This window comes from Camelus dromedarius, chromosome 15, assembly GCF_036321535.1.
Source record: "Camelus dromedarius isolate mCamDro1 chromosome 15, mCamDro1.pat, whole genome shotgun sequence".
Classification (NCBI taxonomy): domain Eukaryota; kingdom Metazoa; phylum Chordata; class Mammalia; order Artiodactyla; family Camelidae; genus Camelus; species Camelus dromedarius.
The window spans coordinates 62,135,063-62,161,047 of record NC_087450.1 but is presented as its reverse complement, the minus strand read 5'-3'; the positions used below and the strand labels follow the sequence as shown (position 1 = coordinate 62,161,047).

At 53.7% G+C, this 25,985-nt stretch overlaps 1 protein-coding gene across 3 annotated transcripts in view; it reads left to right on the top strand.

The window, feature by feature from the left end:
* The window catches only part of TRAPPC12 (trafficking protein particle complex subunit 12), a 52,158-nt gene that overhangs the window by 5,924 nt on the left and 20,249 nt on the right, over positions 1–25,985 (top strand). For all 3 annotated transcript variants that reach the window (XR_010384319.1, XM_031466499.2, XM_064494753.1), the window contains exons 2-6: positions 971–2,203; positions 11,327–11,443; positions 17,463–17,576; positions 17,920–18,058; positions 25,494–25,606. Coding sequence is in view for 2 of the 3 variants with exons in the window: in XM_031466499.2 (XP_031322359.2) it covers positions 977–2,203; positions 11,327–11,443; positions 17,463–17,576; positions 17,920–18,058; positions 25,494–25,606 (1,710 nt within the window). In the remaining variant the exon portion in view is untranslated. The remainder of the gene's footprint in view (positions 1–970; positions 2,204–11,326; positions 11,444–17,462; positions 17,577–17,919; positions 18,059–25,493; positions 25,607–25,985) is intronic.

Genomic DNA, 25,985 nt, shown 5'->3' with positions numbered 1-25,985 from the left:
CTCCTGGGTGTCTGCCCAAAAGAGCTGAGAGCAGGGTCTCGAAGAGATACTTGTACACCCATGTTCTTATCAGCCATATTCATAGCGGCCAAAAGATGGAAGTAACCTGTGACCATCAACAGATAAACTGATAAACAAATGTGTATGTACACACAATGGGGTATTTCTCAGCCTTATGAACGAGGAGATTCTGACATGCTGTGACGTGGGTGAGCCTCGAGGGCATGCTAAGCGAAATAACCCGAGCCCCAAAGAACAAGCACCCTGTGATTCCACGTACATGAGGTCCCTGGAGTAGCCAGATTCAGAGAGGTGGACACAGAACGGTGGTTGCCAGGTGCTGGGAAGGGGAGGAAATTGGGAGTTAGTGTTTGCTGGGTGCAGAGTTCCAGTTTTGCAGGTTGAGAAGAGTTCTGGAGATGGATGGAGATGATGGTTTCACAACAAAGTGAACGTAATTAATACCGCTGAACTGTACATTTGAAAATGACGAAGATGATAGATGTGCGATGTGTCTTTTACCAAAAAACAAATAAACGGCTGGAGAAATGGAGGCTATCGAATTTTCAACCATTGAATATATAGCCGGTACACTGATAAACATTTTTTATAGACTTTTATTTTTTAGAGCAGTTTCAGATTCACTGCAAAATGGAGCAGAGGGTACAGAGGTTTCCCGTGACGCCCTTGCCCTCACATGGTGCAGTCTCCCCCGCTGGCCACTTCCCCCCCGTGTTGCAGCTGGTGAGCCTGCATTGGCACGTCATCACCCAGAGTCCATAGCTTACACCAGGGTGCAGTCTTGGTGTCGTGCAGTCTGTGGATTTGAACAAATAATGACACGTTGCACCATTATAATGACATGATTTCATTTTTATAAATAAAAAACAATGTTAATAAGATAAAACCAGCTTAACAGTAGCTGAGATGGAAAGCTGAGGAGACTGACGGCTGCTTGTCTTTGTTTCAGGAGACCATGGAGAACGCTGAGGGTGCCGACCCGAGCACCCCGGAGCGGAGCAGTCCAGCCCAGGGGCCAGCCGAGAGCGCCCCTCCGCAGGTGCCTGGGGCGGGGCAGGGGCAGCTCCTGTACCACGAGGAGACCATTGACCTCGGTGGAGATGAGTTTGGGTCTGAAGAGAACGAGCCCGTGTCAGAAGACTCTAGCCACTTCGGGGACAAGCTGAATGAGCACTTGATGGAGAGCGTCCTCATCTCCGACTCTCCCAGCAACAGTGAGGACGATGCGGGGGACCCGGGCTGTTTGCAGGACGTCATGGAGCCCGCCAGAGGGACCGCAGGCCCCACGCTGGAGGACGTCATAGACAAGGGAGCACTGGACACTCCAAGTGATGACGTTGGAAGCGATGGAGAGGACACGCCCAGAGACGTCTCGGACGTGACCCCTGATAGCAGAGCGTCGCTGAAGGAAGACCCAGAGCAAGAAGAAGCGGAAGACCTGCCCACTTTGGAGAACGGAGGTGTGGGGGCCTCGGGCCCGGGGGCAGGAGAGGCGCCCCCGGGGGGTGCGGCATCGGGCGTGTGCCCCCGGCAGCCCCCCCCCAGGGACGAGCCCGTGCCCGTGTGCACCATCTTCAGCCAGCCGCAGCCCGCCGGCTCCCAGCCCCCGTCCCTGCGCGATGGCTTCGAGTCTCAGATGGTGAAATCTCCTAGTTTCAGCGGCGCGAGCGAGGCAGCGCCCAGGACCCCTCCACAGGTGGTCCAGCCAAGCCCCAGCCTGAGTAAGTTTTTTGGAGATACGGCCGGCGCTAACTCCTTGGCCTCCGACTTCTTTGACTCCTTCACAACGTCCACGTTCATCTCCGTCAGTAATCCCAACGCCGGCTCTTCGGTTCCGGAAAACTTGTCTTCACTCGCTGCCACTCCGGGGGCAGAAAACTCCCCGGGCTCTGCTTCCTACTCCCCAGGGATGGAAAGATCAGAGTCTGGCATTTCCTCGGCTTCTCTAGAAATTCCCCAGTCTCCAAAACCGTTTTCGCAGATCCAGGCTGTGTTTGCAGGGAGCGAGGACCCCTTTGCCACCGCCCTGAGCATGAGCGAGATGGACCGCAGAAACGACGCCTGGCTTCCCGGGGAGGCGACCAGGAAGGTCCTGATTTCGGTGGCAACCCAGCAGTACAGCACGGTGTTCGTGGACAAGGAGGACCTCACCATGCCAGGCCTCAAGTTTGACAACATCCAGGTGAGAGCGGAGGGACTCAGAGCAGGTGTGGGCTGGTGGGACCCTTCCCGGTGAGTGGGTGAGCCCGTGTCCGCAGCCCGCTCCTTTCCATCTGTATCTGTGCTGTATGTGTATATGTGTAAAACCTTTCAAGGATCGAAAACCCCTTATTTTTCAGCAATTCCTAAGATTCTGACGTGAGAATGTATGTAATGGTGTCACCAGGTAATTCGGAGCGCTGTGGTTTCTCTGAGGCAACCCATGCAAGGTACTAGAGCTTAGGAATACGTACCAGCAAGGCAGTCACCTCACAGCTCTCTGAGGGAGCTCTGAACTTCGTGTGGCCGGTTTATTTGCACCATTTGAGCTCCAGTGAATGATAAATCTCTCATCCCTTTTTTTGTAGATATGGAAAAATATATTTCCATTACATGTAATATGCTTGATGTAGAAAAGTTCTTACAGATTCAGTTAAAAAAAATGAATGGCCCTTCAAAATAATTGCTAAAATATATAAATGTTATATATAGTAAATATCAACATTAAAAAGTTCAATCTTACCAGTGATCAAAAATGTAAAATTAATTTCACTTTCTATTGTCTAATTCGTTCGTGCTTATTTTATGTTTGTTAGGGTGTGGGAAACTAGCCTGTCTCAGGCAGCCCTGGTGGGACCATAATTTGGTACAAACTTTCTTAAGTGAAGTTGTAAAATGCACATCCAAAGGTGCGTGCCCTTTGACCCAGAAAGCCCGCCCTTAGGAATTATTTGTAAGGAAATAATCTCACTGATGCACAAATAGCAGCGTTGGGGACGCCCATCAGAGTGAGGCTCATAGTTGCAGAGAGTCTGAAACCGTCTGAAAGTCCACCGTCAGGAGGCTGGTTGCGTACGTTTGGCAGCTCACCTTTGCAGGGGGATAGTTACATGGGGAGTAAAAGTGACGTTATAGGAAAGTGTTTAATGAGGTTTGTTTTTATTATTACATTTACTGTTCGTTTTATTGTTTCACTGTTAAAAACCGGATATAAGCCAGCACGTAGCATGCACAGTGTGACACGGATTTCTCTAGGTTCCCGTATGCATCCATGGGAGGCCGGCTCATCTGCACATCAGACGTGGCTCATCCCACCCAGATTACGGGTGGGATCAGCAGTTTCTGGGACGCCATGTGCTGGCCTCGTGTCCTGCGTTTGTCTCTCCTCCAGAAACTGAGGGAGGCCCTGCCGTCCCCTCCGGGGAAGGAGTTCCCATCCCCGCACACAGGGCCAGGTCCGAAAGCCCAGCACAGGGAAGGGCTGGTCCGGGGGCTGAAATCTGTGGACAGGAGGGTGGCTGCTGGGCAGAGGGGCCAGGTCACCGTTCCCGGTAACTCAGGTGTGAGCCTGTAGGTTCTGGGTGTTTCACATGCCGGTCCCTTTGGCGTGTCCCCTCTAACCGTCCTCCCTGCAGGCTTGCTGTTCACCAGGCACTGCCCTCGGCACCCTCGCTACCTTTTACCCAGAGTACACCGAGCGTCAGTTTTACTTTTGCAGGGTCTTTCAGTGAACCCCAGTTATGGGCTCTGATTGCAGGGGATATTTGATGGCTAGGATTTTCACTGAGTCCTCACCCGTGCCCCCACCCCAGCCCTGTCCCCACCCCTGCTCCCCGAGGAGGTGGCCTTAGTGCTCTGCTTCCGTTTCTTCCCTTCCTCCCTCGTGGGGTCTGAACTCTGCTCTTAAGCTCCTTTAACGTCAGTGCGTCTGGCCCAGCAGCTCCTGACGGAGTGTTGGGGCCCCGGGGTCCTACGGTGCCTTTGGAAATGTGTAGAGGTGTTTCACTTTAGTTCCCGAAAGGCTGGGCTGAGCACAGGACACCAGTGGACGGGGCAGGAGTGCTGTGTGTCCCGCAGTGGCTGGGCGGTGTCGCACAGTGAAACCCGGGAGGCGGTGGTTCACGCATTGAGAGACACAGGTGCCAGCCGGCCGTGCTAGTTTAAAACTTCCTGTGAAAAGCGTGGGCTCTGGGCTAGCCCTTCTGCGGCGTTAAAGCATCCTTTCTCACCTCCCCAGTTCCAGGTGAAAGTAAGGAGGGATCCCGGAGTCAGCCGGGGCCCGTTGAGTGTGAGCACAACCAGGAGACGGTGCCTTTCCTTTTCGCTTCCTCTGGGTCCTAAGGCAGTGCCTTCCGTTCCTCATGCAGCTGACAGCGGCTGTTCTGGAAACCCAGTAAACTGGAATATGGGTTAAGAGTAGCCTCCCAAATACCTTGACTTTCTCGTACAGCAAGCGAGCTGGATGTTTCTTCACTTGTGTCTCTTCAGTTGTGTATTATCCTTCAAGGGACCTTTCGTTCCCAGGATAGAAAAGAAAACCTGTGTGGTAGACCTTGGAAGTGCTGTGTTTATCCGCAGAGGACTTAAGTTTGGTGGAACACATCTCTTGACTCTCCATGTGCACCAGGCTTTTAGGATATCAGACAGCCATTTGCTGGATTTACCTGTTAACAGGTTTCTCACTGTGCCACTGTTACTGTCACAATGTTGTTCAAAGTCAGCTTTCTGAAACACTTTCATTGAAATGTTCCCACGTTGCTCCTTTGTGGGTACCTAGTTAAAAATGCCTTCCTATGGGATAAAATTTGAAAAGTAAAAAGCATGAAGTTGTTTCTCTGTGACGTTTCTCTTACACAGTCTCTGGGTTAAGTTAGGGACGGTGACGATGAGCGTGTAACGCTGCGGCCACCCGGTGGCATCAGCAGGGGAACGTTGGCATTTTTACCTAATTAGAGTTTTAGATGGTCTGTGTTCTTAAAGAAGTAAATGGAAAAGTTTGTGGGGAAACGATAGTTCAGAAATTTTCAGAACCAGTAAAGAATGGAAGTTGGAGAATATATGTATGAAGCTTGTTCACTGAAAAGAGAAAGAGGGAAGGAAGGATGGTGGGCGACGGGAGAGAAGGAAACAGACAGAGGCAGCAGCATCTCGCTGGTCCAGGTGATGAGGGGACTGGGGCCTCAGCGCGCCCTGTCCGGTACCGGTGGATCTAGAAACCCCACCTGTAGACTTTGAGGCTGGGCCATTCCACCACCCCGTCTGACCCCGTTCCCCAATTCTCTCCTCCCCTCACCTTTCCTGCAGTTTGGATTTGGCAGGAATCCCGTCAGGGAAGGCCACACGGTCTGTGAAAGCCCCCATCCTGGGCTGATCTAAGCCCTCGTGCTGGAAACCCACAGACGGCCGAAGACGTACCAGTCACCGCGGGTCTGCTAGCTACAGGTTCTCTCAGCTTTGAGTCTGAGAAAGTTACTTCCTCTTCCTTGTTAGAGGTTCCTTCTGCTGGAAATGCGGTCTGTTCACCACACGTGGGCTCCCCGGCTGGCGCAGCTTTGCCCTGCCAGCACCTTGAAGACGCCCTTGCATCCTCCCCTGCTCGGTGTCGTCTCTCAGGTGATGTCTGTGGCCGTCCTAGCTTTGCGCCTCTGTGCCTGGCCTACGTTCCCCTCTGCCTGCTTTTAGGGTCTCATCCCTGGTTTTCTGCAGTTTGACTCTAACGTGCCTTCTTGTGGTTTTCTTCTGTGTTTGTCTCTTTTAGGATTCGTTGACCCTGCTGGCTCTGTGAATTTATCATTTTCATCAGTTTTGAAACATTTTTGATCATTAGTTGCTCGCTTAGCCTTTCTGGTTTTCACTTTCTCTCCTCTCCTTTCACGTACTAGTCGATGTGCCAAAGGGGTCTCGTTTCTAGTGTGTTTGTTTTTTAATCTTTTTTCTGTTTGTACTTAAGTTGAGAAATCTGTTGTGTCCTTAAGTTCACTTATCTTTCTTCTGCACTTTGTAGTTTGCAGTTGGTGCTAGTCAGTAAATTTTTCATGTTTTTTTGTCTCTAGAATTTCCATTTGGTTCTTCTTTATATATTTTTCTCTCTCCATTGTGTTCAAGTTTTACTGTAGATCTTTGAGCACACTTATAATAGCTGTCTTACGGTTTTCTTCTGAAAATTCCATCTGCAGTTTCAGGGTCTGTTTGTATTTGGATCTGTCTCTTGGTTACAGGTCACGTGTGGCTGCTTTTTCACGTCTAGTTATTTTTGATTAGAGGCTGGATATTGTGGATTTCTTATTGTTGCATGTCTATATTTTGTCACCTTCTGTCAAAAAGACTTATACTTTGTTCTGGCAGGCATGTTGTAGGCAGATTTATCTGATCCTTTTCAGGTTTGTTGTTCAGCTTTTCAGGGTGAGCTAAGAGTAGCTTTTACTCTTGGGTGACCCTTCTGCCGGCTGTACTGAGAGCCTCGGTGTCCGAGAGCGCTCCTAGTGCTTGTCCTGGGCTCGACATCTCCCAGCCCCTGTGAGCTCACCGCCCCACCCGTCATTCCTCCCATCTCCCCCCAGAGCTTCCACCCTGAGCACACACCGCTCACTACTCAACAGGAGACTCAAGGACTCCCACGCAGGTGTCCAGGCCCATCCTTTGCATGGCTCCCTCCTGTCTAGTGCTCTGACCTACAAATTCTAGGCACCTCACCTTCTCCAGCTCCCAGCCAGTTCCCACTCAGCAAGTTCACACACTCCTGCACTGTGGTCCAAAAAGTGCCCTTTTTAAAAAAAATTTTTAATTGAAGTATAGTCAGTTACAATGTGTCAATTTCTGGTGACACATACATACATATATTCGTTTTCATATTCTTTTTCATTATAGGTTACTGTAAGATATTGAATATATCTTATAGTTCCCCGTGCTATACTGAAGAAATTTGGTTTTTTTATCTGTTTCATATATAGTAGTTAATATTTGCAAATCTCGAGCTCCTAGTTTATCCCTTCCCACCCCTTTCCTCCCCATAGCCATAAGTTCATTTTCTATGTCTGTGAGTCTGTTTCTGCTTTGTAGATAAATTCATTAGTGTCTTTTTTTTTTCAGGTTCCACATATGAATGATCTCATATGGTATTTTTCTTTCTCTTTCTGGCTTACTTCACTTAGAGTGAGGATCTCCAGGTCCATCCATGTTGTAGCAAATGGCATTGTTTTATCCTTTTTATGGCTGAGTAGTATTCCACTGTATAAATATATCACAACTTCTTCATCCAGTCATCTGTTGATGGACATTTAGGTTGCTTCCATGTCTTGGCTATTGTAAATAGTGCTGCTATGAACATTGGGGTGCAGGTGTCTTTTCAATTTTCAAATTAGAGTTTCCTCCAGATATATGACCAGGACTGGGATTCCTGGGTCATATGGTAAGTCTATTCCTAGTCTTTTGAGGAATCTCCATACTGTTTTCCACAGTGGCTGCACCAAACTGCATTCCCACCAGCAGTGTAGGAGGGTTCCCCTTTCTCCACAGCCTCTCCAGCATTTGTCGTTTGTGGACTTTTGAATGATGGCCGTTCTGACTGGTGTGAGGTGATACCTCATTGTAGTTTTGATTTGCATTTCTCTGATAACTATCGATACTGAGCATTTTTTCAGGCAGCTATCAGCCATCTGTATGTTTCATTGGAGAACTGCTTGTTTAGGCCTTCTGCCCGCTTTTGGGTTGGGTTGTTAGTCTTTTCTTTGTTACTAAGTCGCATGAGCTCAAAAAGGGCCTTTGGGTGCAAGAGCCCAACTCATCCTCCCTCCTCTCAGGTCACCGTCCTTTTCTGCGTCTGAAAAACTGTCTCACCTTTTTTCCCCAGTGTTCTAGGAGTTTGCGTTGGTGAGTAAGCACAGTCAGCTGCTCTGTGGTGGGCAGAAGCAGAGGTACTGCTCACGCGTGGGCCTCCCTGCCCTTTCCTGGGTCCCTGACGCGAGGAATGCATGACCGAGTTGAGACGTGTGAGTGAGGCCGGGAGGGGCTGCAGAGGCCCGGCCAGGCCGTGTTGCCGCAGTCCCGGGGGCGGCTTAACCTGTTGCACGTTCCCGTCGGCCCTGGTTTCCTGAGGGCTTCATGTGAAGAGGGGTTTAGATTTGTTTTGTTTTTTGCAGCTTAATTAAGATATAGTTCACATGCCATACAATTCACACATTTAATTTACAGTTCAGTGGTATTTAGCATTTTTGACAGAGTTGCACAATCATCACAATTTTTAGAACATTTTCATCACCCAAAAGGAACCCAAACCTTTTTGCATTCAGTATCCATCCCCGCACTGCACCCCAGCTCCAGGCAACCACGAATCTGCTTGTCTCTGGGGATCCTCCTTCTCTGGGCGTTTCACGCGAGTGAGTCCCACAGTCGTGGTCTCTCAGGACTGGCTTCCTTCTCTGGGCATCACACGTTCAAGAGCCCTCCGAGTTGCGGCGTGCGTCGGCGCGCCATTCCTTTCTACTGTCAGATGCACTTGACCTTGAACAACGCGGGCTTGGACTGTGCAGGTCTGCTGATTGCTGGATTGTGTGGTAAGTCTGTGTTTAACGTCTTGAGGAGCATCCAAGCTGTCTTCCGAAAGGGCTGCGCCGTTTTACGTTCCATCTGACGTATGCAGGCTCCAGTTTCCCCGCGACCTCGAGCTTGGGGTTTGTTTTGTTTTGTTTGCTCGGATGCTGTCGGCTCAGGTGGTTTCACCCCCCAGGAGGAAGCAGACCGAGCGCCCCAGGACGCACAGCCGCGTGTCCCCGAGGGAACCGAGGCGCCGCTCGGCGAGGCCCGGGGCAGGTGCCCGCTGCTGTCTCGGCACCGTGCCCGTGACACGCCTGTTGCTGGGCCTCCCTGACCCAATGGAAAGCCCGTGCTCTGAGTCAGCTGCTCTGGGCTCTGCTTTGTCTTCGGCCATTAAACGCTTGCAGGCTCTGCTAGAGCCGCCCCCGCGCTGCAGGAGGGGGCAGCCCCCCGGCCTCTGCCGGCTGAGATCCAGCTGCTCTCTCTTCCATAAGCACCTGACGGGGAGCGGGCGTCCTCCCCGCGCCAGCCTCTGGGCCCTGATCGGTCACGTGCTGTCTCCCACATTCCCCTGGAGCAAACCCTGAGGTCCGCCAGTTTGAAGGGATCCTGGGTTCCAGGTGGTTCCCTTGCCAGGGGCCACAGCACAGCTCTCAGAACATCCTGGGAGGAGGCTTCCCCCCACCCCCGTCCCAGGAGCCGCGGGGGACCTGCATCAGAGATGCGTGGCCCCGCGTCAGAACCGCCTCCCGCAGAGAGACGCGCGAGAGCCGGGCCTTGCTAGGACGCTTCGTGCCGTCCCTGGGCTTCAGGGGCGAGGCGCTTGTCAGACCTGCGTGTGCTCCTGTCTCAGGAGCCTCTGTGCCGACTCCAGTGCTAGCTAACAGGGACTTTAAGCGGCAGGGGATCTTTGCGGTGCAGTCTCATTAACTGAGAGCGTCGCAGGGACCGAGGGCTTAGACGGGGCACGCCCCGCGGCACTGAGATGTGCTCTGCCCTTTCCTGGTCGCGGCGCCTCTGGCCCCAGTGAGGCTCTTTGTCTGGTAGGAGCTGCACTCGTGCCGAGCTTCGTGGGGCCGCGTGGCCGAGCCCGCTTCCTCCTGCCCTTTCATTCTCCCTCCTCGCTCAGTGAGCCCTGCTGGGGTCCTGGCACTTGCAGTAGTTCACCTTACTCTCTGAAAGCAAAAGATAATCGAACTGCAGCTCCTAGATCTTTGCCCTCGTGTAGGAGGTGTGGCTTGGCCTCTGAGCACCAGGCTTGGCGCCCAGGGCCAGACCAGTGCGAGAGCGTGACCGCAGGCTATCGCCTTCCCTCCCCTGCCGTGGCGGCCGTGCGCCTCCCGCTCGCATGTCCCCGTGGTGGTGGTGTTTACGTGTCACCCCGCAGATGGCGAGGAGGAGTCAGGTGGCCCTGCCTATGGGCAGACTGCTGCTCCTTCGTTCTTCCCGAGGAGGGACCAGTAGGAAGGCCCTGGCTGGTCACAGCGTCTGCAGGGGACGTCCTCTGTCACCATGCGCACCTGCGTTCCCCGCAGAATCAGTGTCCGCTGCGCTGCCCGTGCTGAAAAGAGGCCTTCGCTCAGGGATAGGAGATCCGGGCCACCTTGCCCACCTCCCCAGGTTGGCCTAGTTCTGTTTCTCGGGCGGCTAAGCAGGGAGATCCGGGGCCTCTGTCAGCAGCTGGATGCAGTGGCTGGGCCTGCCACCCGCAGGACCTCGAGGGCAGGTCAGGGAAGGCCAGGCCAGCTCACACTCCAGTGACTACTCGGCGGCTTTCCCGGCTGTGCATCCTAAAGGGAGAGGGTGCTTCAGACCTCCTCCCATCATGGCTGTCTGTCCTGGGCCTGGACCACTCAGCTTTGGGGCCCCGTGCCCCACGACCCCTCTCAGTGGGTGGGCCTGACAGTGGTGGGCTTGGGCCGTGGGGCCTGTTCCCCGTGCTGAGCTCAGCCCAGGGCTCAGCCCCCAAGCAGCACCGTGGCCCACGGGTCTCCACGGTTTTCTTAGCTTTCTCTGCTTGCTTCCATCTGGGGACCCTGCGCTGGGCCAGGGGACTGGCTGGCTCCCAGCTCTGGGGGGCAGGCTCCACCTTCCGTCTTAAGCCACAAGGACCCTTGCTGAGCTCCTGGGCCTCTGTCCGAGGCTCCTGCCCGGGTTCCTCCTGGTCCCTTGATGGTCCCTCTGGCCCAGCCTTACCCTTCTGCCCCTCTCCACGCACTCACTCAGCCCTGTCTCACTCAGCGGGTCTAACATGGTCCCAATCCTTTGGGCGGAGGGCCTGGCCGCAGGGATGTGCAGCACCTGCTCAGGAGTGAGTGCAGCGCTGGGAGGCAGGCGACCTCGCCTCCAGTAACTGCTTTACCCCCGGGGCTCCCGGAGGCCCAAGCCAGCTGGCGGGCTGACGGGAGGTAGGCAGAGGGCCCTGGGCCGGCCATGCATGCTGCTTCTTCCGGGGACCGCCACCCCCTTGTCCCCGGTGTCACCTCATGCTCGGGGTGGGGCCCCTCCGGGCTTGCTGTGCCTCTTTGGAAGCCTGGTGCAGGCGGCGGCGATTTGCTGCCTCCTCCCTGAAGGAAAGAGCCATTCTAACACACGCACTTCATTAAAGGTCATGACACTAACGTCTGGTTAATTCTCAAACGTCTGGTTAAGTGAAGTTTTCTGCACTATAACCACGTTTGCACGTCCACACACCAATGGAGAAGAAAGGAACTTTGGTCAGTGATGGGTTCTGGTTAGCTGAGTTTAATTCGCATTTTATTGTCTTGACGTATTTTTCTTATATTCTTTCAAGGGAGATGCAGTTAAAGACTTAATGCTTCGCTTCCTGGGTGAAAAAGCTGCAGCAAAGAGACAGGTCCTCAGTGCCAACTCGGTAGAACAGTCCCTGGTCGGGCTGAAGCAGCTCATTGTAAGTAACGACGTATTTGATTTTCATGTTGTCTTCTGAGAAGTCCTGCCTCCCTTCATAATATTTTCCCTGGAGTTCATTACTTTGAGTATCTCGTCCTAAGTCCTTGAACATAAGTAGACTCTTGGATTGGGCACCAGTGCTGTGCAGCAAAGGGCATCGTGTTAATATGCTGTGTATTTTTAAGTCTGGGTTAAAAAGCATTATTTCAGACAATCACCTTACTTGAAGCAGTGTGTACTTTCACTAATGTGCTTCATCAAAATAACTAGAGTTGCATAATTTTATGTATGTTTTAAAATACTCTTTTCCACTTGGTGTAGAAGGTTTGTTGCTGAATGAGTGGATTCACCTGCAGTACACACAGAGCCCTGCCCTACTCATTTACAGGAGTGAGTGCGAACTCCCAGGCGGAGGCGCTGTCCTGAAGCAGGAGTAGGGAACTGAGCTGCGGGCCTGTTGCCGCGGGATGGCCGGGTGCTCCTGGGGGCCTGCGCACTCCTGGAGCTCGTGTGCCCCACAGCTGCCTTTTTTATCGGCGTCTTTTATTATGTTACAGAAGCACATGTCCTCAAAAAGGTCAATAAGAAACACTTGTTTAGGTGGGTAGCTGACGTTTTACACGTTGAAGCCAGTTAAAGTTTAGTTTTTCGTGAATGTGCAGCGGTGCCCCTTTGAGGCTCTTGCCCTAAAGGGGCCCTGGAGTCGCCTCTGCGGGGAGAAGTCTCTGCGAAGGAAGGGGGTGGGCGAGTGTGTTTATAAAAGGGAGAGAGAACAGCTAACCCTAGAGCATCCGTGTGCAGCATCGCTCGTCAGTGAAGTCACAGGTCTCGGGGGGTAGCCTTGTCCACGGCCGAGCGACACGGGGAGGTGCACCTGTGGCCGTCGTGGGAGTGCCGCTGTCGCTGCCGTCACTTGGCTCGAGAAGCTGCCGTTCTCAGTACAGCATCACGAGTGGCAGGCGGCTTTCGAAGTGTGACTCTGTGGTGATGAGTTTAAAGAAACCACGAGGAGCCACACGCGCTCAGTGTAACTAGTCTCTTCTCAGGTGACCTCTGCACCTCCTTTGATTGTTATTAATTTGATTATTATTGTTAGTAAGTACATACAGTGGTTTGATTTTTTCATACATTGGGAATACTTGAGGCCAGTAGAGATTGTGTTACCAGCCCTGGCAGGGGGACCTAGTTAAGGTGGGAAGTGTGTTTATACAAAGACCATTGCCTTGCCCTGGTATTTTAATTATGCCCTAAAATACTTGCTCTCGTCTTTAAGACTGGGAAAGAGTTTCTCAGTGTATTTCCTAAGTACTGCCAGAGTGCTTGAAGACCGTAATTTCCAGGGAAATGAATGTCACAGCCTGTGGAGAAGGACATTTTAATCGCTCCAGTGGTGTCATATGTAGTGTTAACGATTTCCTTTGAGTCATAGGTGAGGAAAAGTTACACACATACTGTTAGCTACTTGAGTGATTTTTATTGGTCAATTTTTCTCGTCTTCCAGAAGCTGTGGAATGCCTATGTTTAGTTCTTCAAATAGAGCGTGTATCTTATTTCCTAGTTTAAAAATCATATTTATTTGAAGTCAGGTCTTTTCTCCGGTCAGAAAAACTTCATTCTCGGGCTCTATAGGTCATACACAGTAATTGAGATTTTCATAGGACTTTCTGCACAGAACTTAAAGATTAACCTGGTATATTTAATTTTAATTTTAAAAATAATTCTTTCAACAAACCTTTCTGATATTTAACATGGAAAATAGAGGAGGACCCCCAGGAAGGGGAACTAGAGGTGGAAAGCAGTGAGACCAGAGTGGCGTGGAACTCCGGGAAAACCCGTATTACAGTCAAGCAGCGGCAGCGCGGCGTCCCGGCCCGGCTCTCGCAGGTGGAGGGCGGAGGGCGCTGTCTTGAAGGGCGGGGAGTGCCGGGCATTAGCGCTCCCGCACCCCCCCGCCCCCCGCAGACCTGCCGCCTGGCTCACCGCTCGGGCCGCCCAGAGCTGCGGGGACATGGGAGCGGGGCGCAGGCAGCCCAGTCCCCCCTCTGAGTTTTCCCGTCAACAGGGGCCCTGGCCCTGCCGGCTCTGCGCCACCTCTCGGGCAAGTCTGAAGAGCAGGAGACCAGGCTGTCTGGAGTCAGCAGAAGTGATCCCCGGCACCCCGCACCCGGCACACGCGTGTGTGCACACGCACACACATGCACGCTTGATGCGTGTGACAAAGGGGTGTCCACTGTGCTTTCTCATTGGAAGCTCACACAGGGACAAAAGCTGGAAAGGCGTGAAGCTGAAGCAGGAACCCCTTCCCTCCACAGCAGCAGGGCGGAGGCGAGGGCGGGCGCAGCCTCTCCGGGCCCAGCCGGGGTCGAGCCGCAGGGGAGCTGGTGGGACAGAGCCGAGCCTGGATGCACACGTGTCGGGGGAGCAGTGCTGCGATTGTTGGGGAGAGAGCGGAATGAATGGAGGGACGAGGGGCGCGGAACTCCCTGCACATTCAAGTGGGAAAAATAAAGAAGACTGCTACCTGTAAACACAGAAGTACATTCCAAGTGAGTTAAAGCGAAATTTGTTGTTTAAGTTCAGAAAATAGAAGAGACTCTCAGTGACTCAGGCTAGAGAAGTGAGAAGCATTTTCTTAAACAAGATACAAAAACTAAGCCTTCAGGAAAATTCAATAAACTTGACTACTTTGAAATTTTAAACTTGTATGTAACAAAAACACCACAAAGAGCATTAAAAACATGAGGTTTTGAAATTAAGATCTTCCTCTAGTTAACAAGAAACAGAAGTATCCCAGCAGGAAAACAGGCGGAAATGATGAGGAGGCAGTTCCCGGGGGCCGGGGAGCCAGTAAGCGCGGGATGAGCACCCAGCCTCCCTGGGATCGCAGGAGTCCAGCGAGACAAGACCGCCCTGCGTCCCCCGTCACCTCGGCAACAGCAGTGCCAGCAAGGGCCGCGCGGGTCCCAGCCCGTGCCGTGGGGGCGCCTGACCCCCCGCGGCTGCCTCGCAGAGCCGCTTAGCAACAGCCAGTAAAATAAACACTGGTGCTGCCTTCCACCTGACAATTCTACCTTTTAAAAAAATTTTATTTATTTATATGTTTATTCATTGGAAGGGAGGTACTTAGGTTCATTTATTTATTATTGTTACTTTTAATGGAGGTGCTGGGGATTGAACCCAGGACCTCGTGCATGCTAAGCACATGCTCTACCACTGAGCTATGCCCTCCCCACCACAATTCCACTTTTAATCACGTGCTCAATAAAACTCTTGTACGTGTGCATAAAGATGTGTTTAAGAATGTTTGTGCTGCCTTATTTGTATTAGCCACAAATTTTATTAAAAACCCTAACATCCGAAGCAGTTTAAACACGTGCCCAAGAGCCACGTCCATCAGTGTGGGTGAACGTCCAGAACAGCGCAGAGCAGGGTGGCGAGGCGCAGAGGCTGCCTCTGCCGGCCCACTTGATCCTCACCTGAGAGGGGCGGGCAGCCCCTCGGCCACACCTCTGCAGTCAGGAGGGCCCTGGACACCTGGAACTATTTGGGGCAGCAAAATCCACCTTGAGCAGGCTCACCAGGTGCCAGCCCTGGACATTCTGCCCATTGGTCCCTGCACCCTCCCTGCCCAGCCCCCGACTCTCCCACTTCCCGTGTGGAGGGGAGGCAGAGAAATTCCTCTTCTCCCTGTTTCTTCTCTCAGACCAGAAGGTGATCCAGATCTAACTTAGAGGTTGGAGGCGCTGTGCCAGCCCCCGCTGGTCCTGAGCTGCAGTGGCCAGCGGGGAACAGAGTGAGTCCTCAGATAGCCCACGAGGGTGGGCGGGGGGCCTAGACTCCCTACACGTGCTGTTTGTTGGTAACTGTCCTGAGGAAGTAGGTCCGTCTGACTCCTGGGAGCTTGCTGCCAGGGTAGTGTCAGTGTGTTTAGAAATGACTGCACGGCATTCGATATTAATCGGAAAATGGCACCGCCTAATAATGGCACGTGTGGTCCAGAGAGGCAGTTATCCAAGTAAACCTGCTGTTAGCAGTCAACCCCAGTGTCTGTCAGGGCTGGTTCCAGGACCCCCGCGGATTCAAAATCCGAGATACTCAGGGCTTCTGGGTGGAACGGCGTAGTGTTGCATGTAGCCCCCACATCCTCCCGTGCACCTTAAAGCATCTCTAGATCACGCACAGTACCCAGTACAATCTAAGTGCTAAGGACATCTTTGCGAGTGTGCAGCAAATTCAAGTTACGCTTTTTGGCAGCTTCTGGAATTTTTTCCCTGGGTATTGTCCATCTGGGGTTGGTTGAACCCTCAGCTGTGAGCCCCGTGGATACAGAGGGCCCGCCACCCTCAGTCGCCGGGGGATTCTGCTGCAAGAAAACATCATGGGAGCAGAAACGGTCCTGCTCTCTACTTCCAGTTAGGGGAGGAGTCACTTGTTTAAAGACTACGTTTACTTAAAAAAATGAAAAAGATGGTAGGTTTTTGCTTCATTTTTAATAGTGATCTAGTTTGAAATACAGAAAACACAATTTAGTATAAAAATCATAGCAAGAGCTGGTCTTTTTATATGATACCTTTACTATTTTTAATCATTTATGGGGCACTTCATATTTGCATAGTACTGGCAAATAATTTTATTACACATTTAAATGTTTTATTGGTGGTAGGTATCTGTATACAGTGGATACAAAATAAGACAGGAGTCTTTACTGTGTAATAAACATTTCTTATTTGTTTCAAAAACATGTAACTATTCATGCTCACATTTTCTCATTAATATATTTTTGCTCGCACGCATCCTTTCCACCTTTGAGGTCTGTCAGGGAGCTCACAGGTGGGGCTCACAAGGGAGGTACAGTGTTGGGGGCCCCCACCTCCCCAGGAGAAACCCTCTTTCTCGTTGATTTGTGCCATACTTGGTACTTGGGACACATCTGTACTTGGTACAAAAACGATGTACTGGTTCAACAGACGCTAATTTGGTCCGTGCGTATCAGGCGACAGTCAGGGTCCTCGCGTCGGGCAGAGGTGGGTGAGCACACCATCCACGTCCAGACCAGACGTGAAGGTCCCGCCTGCAGGGTGCTGTTCCGCTAGGTGTGCGGCCTGCCCTTTGATCACAGACTCTGTCTCCTCGTTTTGCAGACAGTGTTCTTACTTCAGAAACACTGAAGAGAAATGGTTCGCGTGACCACTGTCTGTTAACATTTGAGTGTGTGTGTGGGATGTGTCTCTGATGTGGATACGTACACGCATTTGTGTGCAAATACCCACAGAATCTCCCATCGTAGTTGAGCTGTAAGCAGACGGGCTTGGACGACGGGGTCCAGTGCGCGAGGGTGGATACAGCCCTCTGGGACCCGCTGCTGGTTGAACTTGCAGACGCAGAACCACAGATTGCAGAGCTGACTGTGGGCTTGCGGTTCTGCAGGTCCTGGACCAGCCCCCTTGGGCTGTTTCTTTCTGAGAAACCCTCGGAGGAGGGCACTGGGTCAGGGTGGGGGCAGTTCTGAGCCTGGCGCAGCGCGCTGGGTTACTTCCCAGAGAGGGCGTAGCAGCCCGCCTGCCAGCACCGTGCCAGTGACTTGCTTTCATGGCCCTTGTCTGCTGTCACCTGTTTCTTTTTTAAAAATTGTTTTTCCTCATTTTTTAGGCTAACAGTGGCATTTGCTCTTTTTTTTTTCTTTTTTTGGCTATCGGAGATCAACGTACAAAACCACTCATTTTATAGCCACATGCAGATCTGACAGACGCAGACACCCACATCCCGCACGTAGCGGAAGGCCAGGCACTTGGCTGTGAAGTGATACAGCTCACAAGGCCGGGCCACTTGCTGAGAAGGAAAGCAGTCGTGGATGGGGGCGCAGCGGAGGGAGCTTTCCGACAGGAGCCCTCCCTGGTTCCGTCAGCCGTGTCACGGGAGCCGGGTCTCTGCCCGGCGCCCTCTCTGCCTCGCCTTGTGCAGCCACACCATCACCCACGGCAGGCGGTCACTTGTCCCCGTGTCCCCGTGTCTTGTAGAGCTGCCGGAACTGGAGAGCAGCGGTGGACCTGTGCGGGCGGCTCCTCACCGCCCACGGCCAGGGCTACGGCAAGAGCGGGCTGCCCACCAGCCACACGGCCGACTCGCTGCAGGTACCGCCCGAACTCTCCTCTGCTTGACCATCACCTGGGGACGCGGGTGGGCCATCATTCCTAGAAACTGCCGGGTGCGGAGCGGGGGCTGCGAAGGGCAGGGCACCTCCAGTGAGAAGGAGCTGCTGCAGAGTCCTTAAACTCCCTTCCCCGCGGGGTGCTCCGACTCTGCTTCCCACTGTGTGGGGACCCCCGCAGGGCCATGCAGGCCGCCAGATTCTCCAGAACCTGAGGGGACTCCCACGTTAGGGCCAAGCTCTGACACCACGGGGACAGAGGGCAGCCGGCTCTGACTGGACATGCACAGATGACCTGCTGTTTCAGTTCTGTTTTGTGCTTTCAGCTCTGGTTTGTGAGGCTGGCGCTGCTGGTGAAGCTGGGCCTTTTCCAGAATGCTGAAATGGAGTTTGAGCCCTTTGGGAACCTCGACCAGCCAGATCTCTACTATGAGTACTACCCTCACGTGTACCCTGGGCGAAGGGGTAAGGTGGGGCCCCTCCTGTGCTTTGCTTTGCTTTGCTTTGCTGGCTCTCATTCACGCAGTCCTGGTCGTCGAGGACGCAGCCCTGACGTCCTCGTCCTGCGTCCACGCAGAGTGACCTCCCTCTGTCTGCTGAGCGCACTGGTCTGTCCGTTTTCGCAGCCACTTCTCATGCACGTGCTGTGTCAGCGCTAAGTGTGGTGTAAGGACCAGGCGTAGACGTTCAGACTTCGTGACTGTGCTCCAGAGTCAAAGGTAATGTTGTACAAAACACACGTGGAAATGAGACAGAAGCGTTCACGCAGCAGGACTTACTCGGTGCCGTTTCCTCCCAGGCTCTGTTCTGAGCTGTGTGACTTACTTGAAAATCTGGTTGCAGAAGGGTCGTAGCCGTCATTCGGAACCGCTGGGCTGCAGCGTGGGGTGGCTGTCGGAGAGCGGCAGGAAGTAAGAGCTGGGGAGGGAGGGGGCGACAGCCTCCTGGAGCAGCCCTGAGGCAGAATGAGCGTGTCTTGGTAGAGACCCTTATAAATACGTCCGACACCCGTCGAAAGTCTGCACTAACGCGAAGTAGTTCTGGAAGCACTTCTGCTGAGAGCAGCACAAGCCTGGTCCCTGGAGGCCAGGCTCTGTCACCAGACGCCCTGTTAAATCCGGCTCCTCCAGTGGCTGCTGCGTGCCCTTGGGCTAGTGACTCAGCGTCCCTGCCCCAGTGTCTCCATCAGTGCAGAAGGGCCGGTGGCCGGGCTTCTTCCCGGGGTGCCGTGAGGATTGCCATGGTCCTGTGCGCCAGCTGCTTAGCACAGTGGCTGGCGCAGTAGTTACCACGGTGGCCGTTTTCTTGTCCTGCTCTTATCTCACGAGTGACGCCCTATAGGTTCCTGCCGTCTTTTGTAAGATTGCCGGTCAGCGTCTGTCAGACGGGGCAGGGGAGTGACAAAGAATGGTCCTGGCTGCCAGGAAGTGCAGAGCCTGATGGAGGGAGAAAATACAGTAACAGCACAAGAAAGCGCGAGGTCCTGATTAATGGTACTGGTAACGGGGGAGGGTGCAGCTCAGTGGTAGAGCGCATGCTCAGCACGCACGAGGTCCGGGGTTCAGTCCCCAGCGCCTCCATCAAATAAATAAGCCTAACCACCTCCCCCACCAAAAGTAAAGAAATTTTTAAATATAATAGTAAAGACAGTAATTGCTGTAGAAGTTTCAAAAAGTCAAATCAGTAGGCTTGTCTGGCCTGGGTGGCTTGACTGCGTGGAGCGAAGCAGCCGTGCTGTGTAGACAGAGTCAGGGAGGGGCTGCAGGGTCCCGGGGAGAACTGGCCAAAGCTGGGAGCCCCTGGGGAGCCAGTGGTGCTGCCCGGCCGGGCGCAAGAAGGGTGGGAGGGCTCCCGGAGTCTGCGGTGTCCCTGCGGGTCAGGCAGTCACCTTTCCTTCCTCTCCCGGATGTTGTCCGCCCCCACCCGGTGCCAGGAGGCCCCCTTCTCCACGAGAAAGTCCCACGTCCTCCCGGGCGCATGTGGAGGGGACAGTGTCTGCAGGCTGTACGGGGCACGCTCCTCCCGCTGGTGGCTCAGCGGAGTGCCTCTGCAGCTGCACCTCTGGCCATGTGAGGGCCACCCCTCCATGGGTGGCCGTGAGCAGACGACCTCCACCCAAGCGAGGAGGAGCCTTGCTGCCCCTTCTCGGTGGTTCTGCCGGGAAGGCGTTCAGTGCAGAGGTTAGAGCATGTTGACTGCGGAGGTTTGGGAGGTTTGTGTTTAATCATTGAGGCCCAACAGCTGCGGGAATCAAGAGGTGACTGTTCTCACACTTGTTGAAGGGGCGGCTGTGTTTCCCCTCAGCAGAGGAAAACGTATTTCTCCCACCCTGCTTGACCGTGGCCACCGGCTCCCCCACCAGCCTGCCCCATACCTGGTCGTGCTCGCGGGCGCAGGGCCGGACCCGCTGCTGGTCTGGGGACTGGCAGCGGGGGTCGGTGGGTGTTTCGTCTGCTGCTGTCAAGAGCTCTGAACTTGGAGCACACAGGCCCATCACTCAGTGGCTCTGAACTACAGCGCCCTAAAGCACACAGCCACATGAGAACGCGCGCATTTCTTTTCCTTCTGAGGGCCACGTGAACTGTGTATTCAAAATGACTGTTCACACATCAGTGGCTTCTGAATTTGCCGCACTTTGTCTAAGAATGACTACGAGACCTAAAAGCAGTGTTTCCGTGGCGGCCAGTGAAAGCTCCAGCTGCTCTCTGACCTCCAGCCCCTGTGCTCAGAGCATCACCGGGTCCAGGGCAGGGCGGCGGATGGAGTCCGGGGGACGTGCAGCCCTGCTCACGCCTCACGGGCAGGGGTTTGGTGGAGATGAAGCCGAGCCTCCTGTGAGATGAGGAGCGCAGTCCTGGGGTCCAGGTGTGGAGCTGTCCTCCTCCTCCAGCCGTCAGGGCTGCGTCCTGGGGATGTGCAGGCTGGAACGCTCACTTCTGGTTCCGCCTGAAGCTAGACTGCGTTGGGATGGGGTAAAGAGAAGACAGGACCTGCGCATCATTAAGCAGCTAATTTAAATTACGAAACAGACGTAAAGCATGTATTTTAGCTAAAGTGTGTTAACACTCATCCATGATATTGTGCTGAATGTTTACTAATTTTTCTTCTCGTTTTGTGGTGTAACAAGCACAAATGAACGGTCTGATTCCTTCACTTCAGCTTGCAGTACGTAAGCAGAGCAAGTCGTTAAAATGTGCTTTAAAGGGGAAGCTGTAATGATACAGACAAACAAATAACTTTTATGAATGAGCTTTAATACACTTTATTTGAATACTGGACATAACTTTTACCCATTCAGAGTATTCATAAGAAGTAATGAATCATGAGTAAAAATCATGAAAAAATTTAATTTTCATCCAAGACAGGAAGAGTGCTGTGGTCTTACGTGTTTCCCCGACATTTCTAGCAATTTCATGGAGCCAGTCTCAGCCTCTGCAAAGGATGGAGAGTGTGTTTCCACACACTCAGACTATCTTTCAGTCGGTTGTTTGGAATTCTCGCTTCTTTGCCGAGAAAGATTGACAGCAGTGGTCACTGAACAGACCCAGGCCCAGAGGCCCTGCGCTGAGTCCTGCGTGGTTTGCGCTGGTTTCCTTTAACTCCTTCCTTGCTCGTCGCCTGGCTCTGTCCCCCATCCTGCACGCCGTCCACCGTGTCTTCCCTTCTTTGCTGCACTCGCGTCCCGCAGCTCAGGGCCCCGGAGGGCGGGTGAGGAGCCGCTGGAACCAGGCATCCGCTCAGGCCGCCTGCAGTGGGAGAAGAGCTCGTCCCCAGCGCCGCTGCGGTGCTCAGCGGCCATGGTTGGGGCTGTGAGCAGGCAGCTCACATCTCCTCCTTGCCGTGAGGTCCCCTGCGCCCCGACGGGACACAGCGGGTGTGACAGGTTAGAGTGACACTCGGCCACCGAGCCCCTGTGGTCGTCACAGCACAGGTGCCGGTAGGGGACGTCCAAGCAGTGAATGGCCGCGGAGCCGCGGTGGCAGCCTGACGTCACGTACCCTCCCTGCCTGGCAGAGGGGCTGAGCACGGCCTGAGGGCGCCCCTCCTGCCTGAAGCCGCTGCTGCAGGAACAGAAGCCCCGCCTGGAAGTTCGACCGGTCCCAGCGGGCCGTCCACGCCGCGTGGCCTCCGGAGCCAGGCGTGCGCAGGCTGCTCGGGGCCGTGCGGCTGCACACGCGGACCTCGCGTCACTCTCACCCCTTCCACTGCTGCCTCTTTGAGAAATCCTACTTTGCGATGCCTCCGGGTTGAATCTGCTTCTTACTCAACGAAAATTAAAAATTTTTAAATGCCAAAAAAGAGTTAAGTGCTCAGATAATTAACAAATACTAGCATTTTTTCATATTTACTTCAGACCTTTCTGTGACATGCCCAAGCATCACCAATTCAGCCTTCCAGGCGCCCCACTTCCACCCCTCCCGGAGCAGCTGCACGTGACTTGCGTTTCCAGACCCGCTTGTCCCGTTTCTGCCTCACGCACGCAGCGCACACCACACACGCCGCGGGGAGAACCGTAAGCGCTTGCCTGTCTCATTTCACCTCTCTTCCCACGTGTCCCTGCACTTCCCTGAGGTGTCACTAAGAGAGGCGTCACCGGCGTGTGTGGCCTTTGTATTTTCAGTCTCGCGAGAAATGGTCAGATGACTTTCCAGAGCAGTTGTACTTACACCCCGAGCACCAGTGGATTGAAGGGCTTGTCTCCCTGCTTGTGGATCCATAGGTGTTGTCGGCCTTCTTCCCGGTGGGGCTGAAATTCTACCTCGTTACAGCTTCTTGAGCTAAATGTCCCGTGGGTTCCCTTTGAGGAACTCACTCCTTCATAACCTTTGCCCATGTTCCTATTGGGTTATTTTTTGTTACTGATTTGCTGTTGTTCTTTACATGTTTAAGTTTTAGCCCTTCATTTATGGACCTTGCACACGTCTTCTCCCATTCTGGGAAGCATTGTTTCTGCCCCTAAGAAGTAACCAACATGACCTTTTTGTTGGCATACGATCCCATTTTAGGAATGTCTTCTTCTCGCGTCCACATCCTGGTGTCTCAGAAATAATGGTGCGGACTCACCCCACCTCGGTCCTTGGGCTGTGCCGGGCGGGCTGGAACAGTGCAGACGCCTGCCGGCCAGCTTCCAGACGCTCGCTGCTGCTGAGCACCAGCCCCGGGCGTGGCCGTCGCTCCGGGAGGCGTGTCCTTCAAGGAGACTCTGTGAAGCAGCCGACAGACCCTGCGCCGAGCTCAGGCCACCTGGGCCTCCCGTCCACGGTGCCGTCACAGGCCACTTCCCTGGGCCCACGCAGCTCCTCCCCTACCTACTGCTGTACCTTGTGACGGGGACAGGACAGGGACGCAGTCGGTTCGCGAGCGTCTCCCCACGGTCCCCGCCCAAGTCATCTTTGTCCCTGAAGACGCACCCCTGTACCTCCCCACACAGCCAGGGGAGCGTCCAGCCCTCTCTGGACACCTGTCGCCATGCCACCTCCCTGCGGGGAAAGCAAGAGGGTCACGGACGTCAACTTTTTCCCAAAATGAAGTGTTTTTGTTCTAGTTTGTCTGTAATGTTGACAACTTCAGAATTACTGTTCCTGTCTAGGCTTCAAAATCCCTTTTCAAAACCCTTCCCATGGTTCCTCTTTTGAGAGCTGTTCCTCATTTGCCGTCATAACCTCTTTAATTTGCTTTTAATCAAATTGGTTTTTTTAATTTTTTATTTGTGGGGAGGCAGTAATTAGGTTTACTTACGTATTTATCTTTTAATGGAGGTACTGGGGATTGAACCCAGGGCCTTGTGCGTGCTAAGCAGGCGCTCTGACAGCAAGCTGTCCCCTCCCCTGATTAATCAGATTGTTCCTGATATTGCAGTTGTCACACCAGTCAGGCGGCGTCTCCTCCTGGAGGGCGTGTGTTCAGAGGGTGTTGCAGGGCTTACGTCGTGGGCGATACTACAGGACCACCCCCTGTGCTTTTTACGGACGACATGCTCTCTTGTGCGTTCGTTACACTTGATATCAGTGTTAATACATTATTCTTAACAAATGTTCATAGTGCGCAGTTGGGTTCACTGTTTAAGTTGTACGTGTTCATTGATTTTTATCTTCAAAAAAGACGAAACGTCCCCTTCGGACAGAGCTACCGTGTGTCCTCCCGATGGGGTTCCTTCCAGCCCTGACAGCGGTGAGGGCACCAGAACCCCAGCGCCGTCTCTGTAGTCTGGACCTTGGCATTCTCTCTCTCGTTGGAAAGGAGTGGTGCTGGGAATGGCATGTTAGGCACAGAGCTTGGAGTCGAGGTGCCCTCTCCAGCAGGCAGCCACGGCCCTCTGCGCGGCTGGGCCGGCTGGGGCGCGGGACACATCTTGGTCACCTTCAGTGTGTTGTTTAACAGATGCACAGATGGACGCGGCTCCTCTGGTGCTAAATTCAGGTCTGCGTGTTAGCTTAAGTGATTTGAGCTGTAATGATTTCATATGAATCTTACGTCACAACTTGACCCCTGCGGGTTCCCGTGTCAGATCACGTTGACGAGATGGACGCCCTAGTCAGCGCTGTCCCCTCCGCTCCCGCCCGCCTGTGTCAGTGACGGGATGTGTCTCTGGGTCTTCGGTGCTTTCTGCCCTCCGCTCCCAGTCGTCAAACTCACATTTCCAGTTCTCAAACTAAATTCAAAACTTCCTGTCAACACGCAGCCATGCATGGTGGCTCAGAATTAATTGTTCAGCATGTCTCAACTGTCTTGTTTCCATGAGAAAGTAGATTCTCCTCTCAGAGTTAACCTCTTCCACTGTGGATGGATTTCCAGTTTACCCTCCTCTGTCCTGAACTCTTAGCATCTCTCCTTTCAGCATGTTTTCCTCAATCTGAGAAGACTGCTTAGTTCATCCTACTGCTTCTCACGTTGCTCACCCTTCAGTAAACGTCGGCCTTCCCAGTTCCTCCTTAGAACAGGCTGGTGAAGGAGGGGAGGTGTCCAGTTTTGAGTTCCGGTTCTATCGTCAGAGCCCAAGTGGAGGCCCCCTCTCTCCCATCTCACACGCGGGATGCAGGGATGCGCTTCCCCAGCGTGGACACATCTTGGTCACCTTCAGTGTGTTGTTTAACAGATGCACAGATGGACGCGGCTCCTCTGGTGCTAAATTCAGGTCTGCATGTTAGCTTAACTGATTTGAGCTGTAATGATTTCATATGAATCTTACTTGCACAACATGATCCCTGCGGGTTCCCGTGTGCGCGGGCGCGTGCCCAGCCGCCATGAGCCCCCTCCTGCCACGGGGCCCCAGGAGCAGCGCTGAATTACCCTGTAAATAACCAGTCTTCTAGGGCCTGCTCGGGCTGGGTTTTGACATAAATGCAGCACTGAGGGCGGAGGTAGTTTGGTTGATGGATGTTTGACAGCCCGGGAGTGGGCACCGTGCTCCTGCGGGGGCGCAGACATCACCCAGCTGTGTCCCAACGATGGGGCAGTGGAAGCGAGAAAGACCGGCTCACGGGGGAAGGAGGGGTCAAGGGAAGCAGGTACAGAGAGGGTCCCGGCTCCAGGTCCCACCTACCTGCAAAGTGAGACAGAAATGCGAGGCAAACTTCCTACGACCGCGCCTCGTGGGAGAGTTGAGACCATGGCCCGTGGGCAGAGGATCCAGGGCGCCTGTGCTCTCTGCGTGTCCACCTCATCTGTTCACACACCCGGCCTCCCAGCAGCCTGGCCGCATCCCAGTCCCCTGTCCTGCTGGGCAGATGACCAGAAAGGTTGAGAGGATGCCACCCGCCCAGCACACAGGACAAGCAGGTGGCGGGAGGTCAGACTGTCCCCACACCACAGAAAGGTCCTGGGCCTGCGGAAGAAATCCGAGTCTGAGAGCGTGCTTGGTCACAGCAAACAGCCTAACTCTGTCTGACTTTACCTCCAGGCTCCATGGTCCCCTTCTCGATGCGGATCCTGCACGCGGAGCTTCAGCAGTACCTGGGGAACCCTCAGGAGTCGCTGGACAGACTGCACAGGGTGAAGGCCGTCTGCAGCAAGGTAACCTCTGCTCCGTCCCTCCCCGCTTGGTGGGGGACACCCCGTTTCTCTCCCATCCGCACAGGAAGCACATGGTGCTGCTGTGTGCCCATCCCACCCCCGCGACCAGCATCACCGCCCCCTACTCCAGGAGGGCAGGGTGACCCGGTTTACTGTGGCCGTGCTGTTCACTGTTCTTGCTTACATTATTCTGGGGGGCAGTGGGTGGATTTGGCAGAGCTTGAGGCCTGAATCCTCCTTTGCTGTATCAGTAGTAAATGAGAAGCAGGAACACTTCTCCTGTGTAGAAATCACACACATTCGCACACCCACGCCGCCGCTGGGAGTCCTTAAATGCGCCAGACCCCCCTGCAAAGTCTTGAGCACCTGCTTCGTGTCT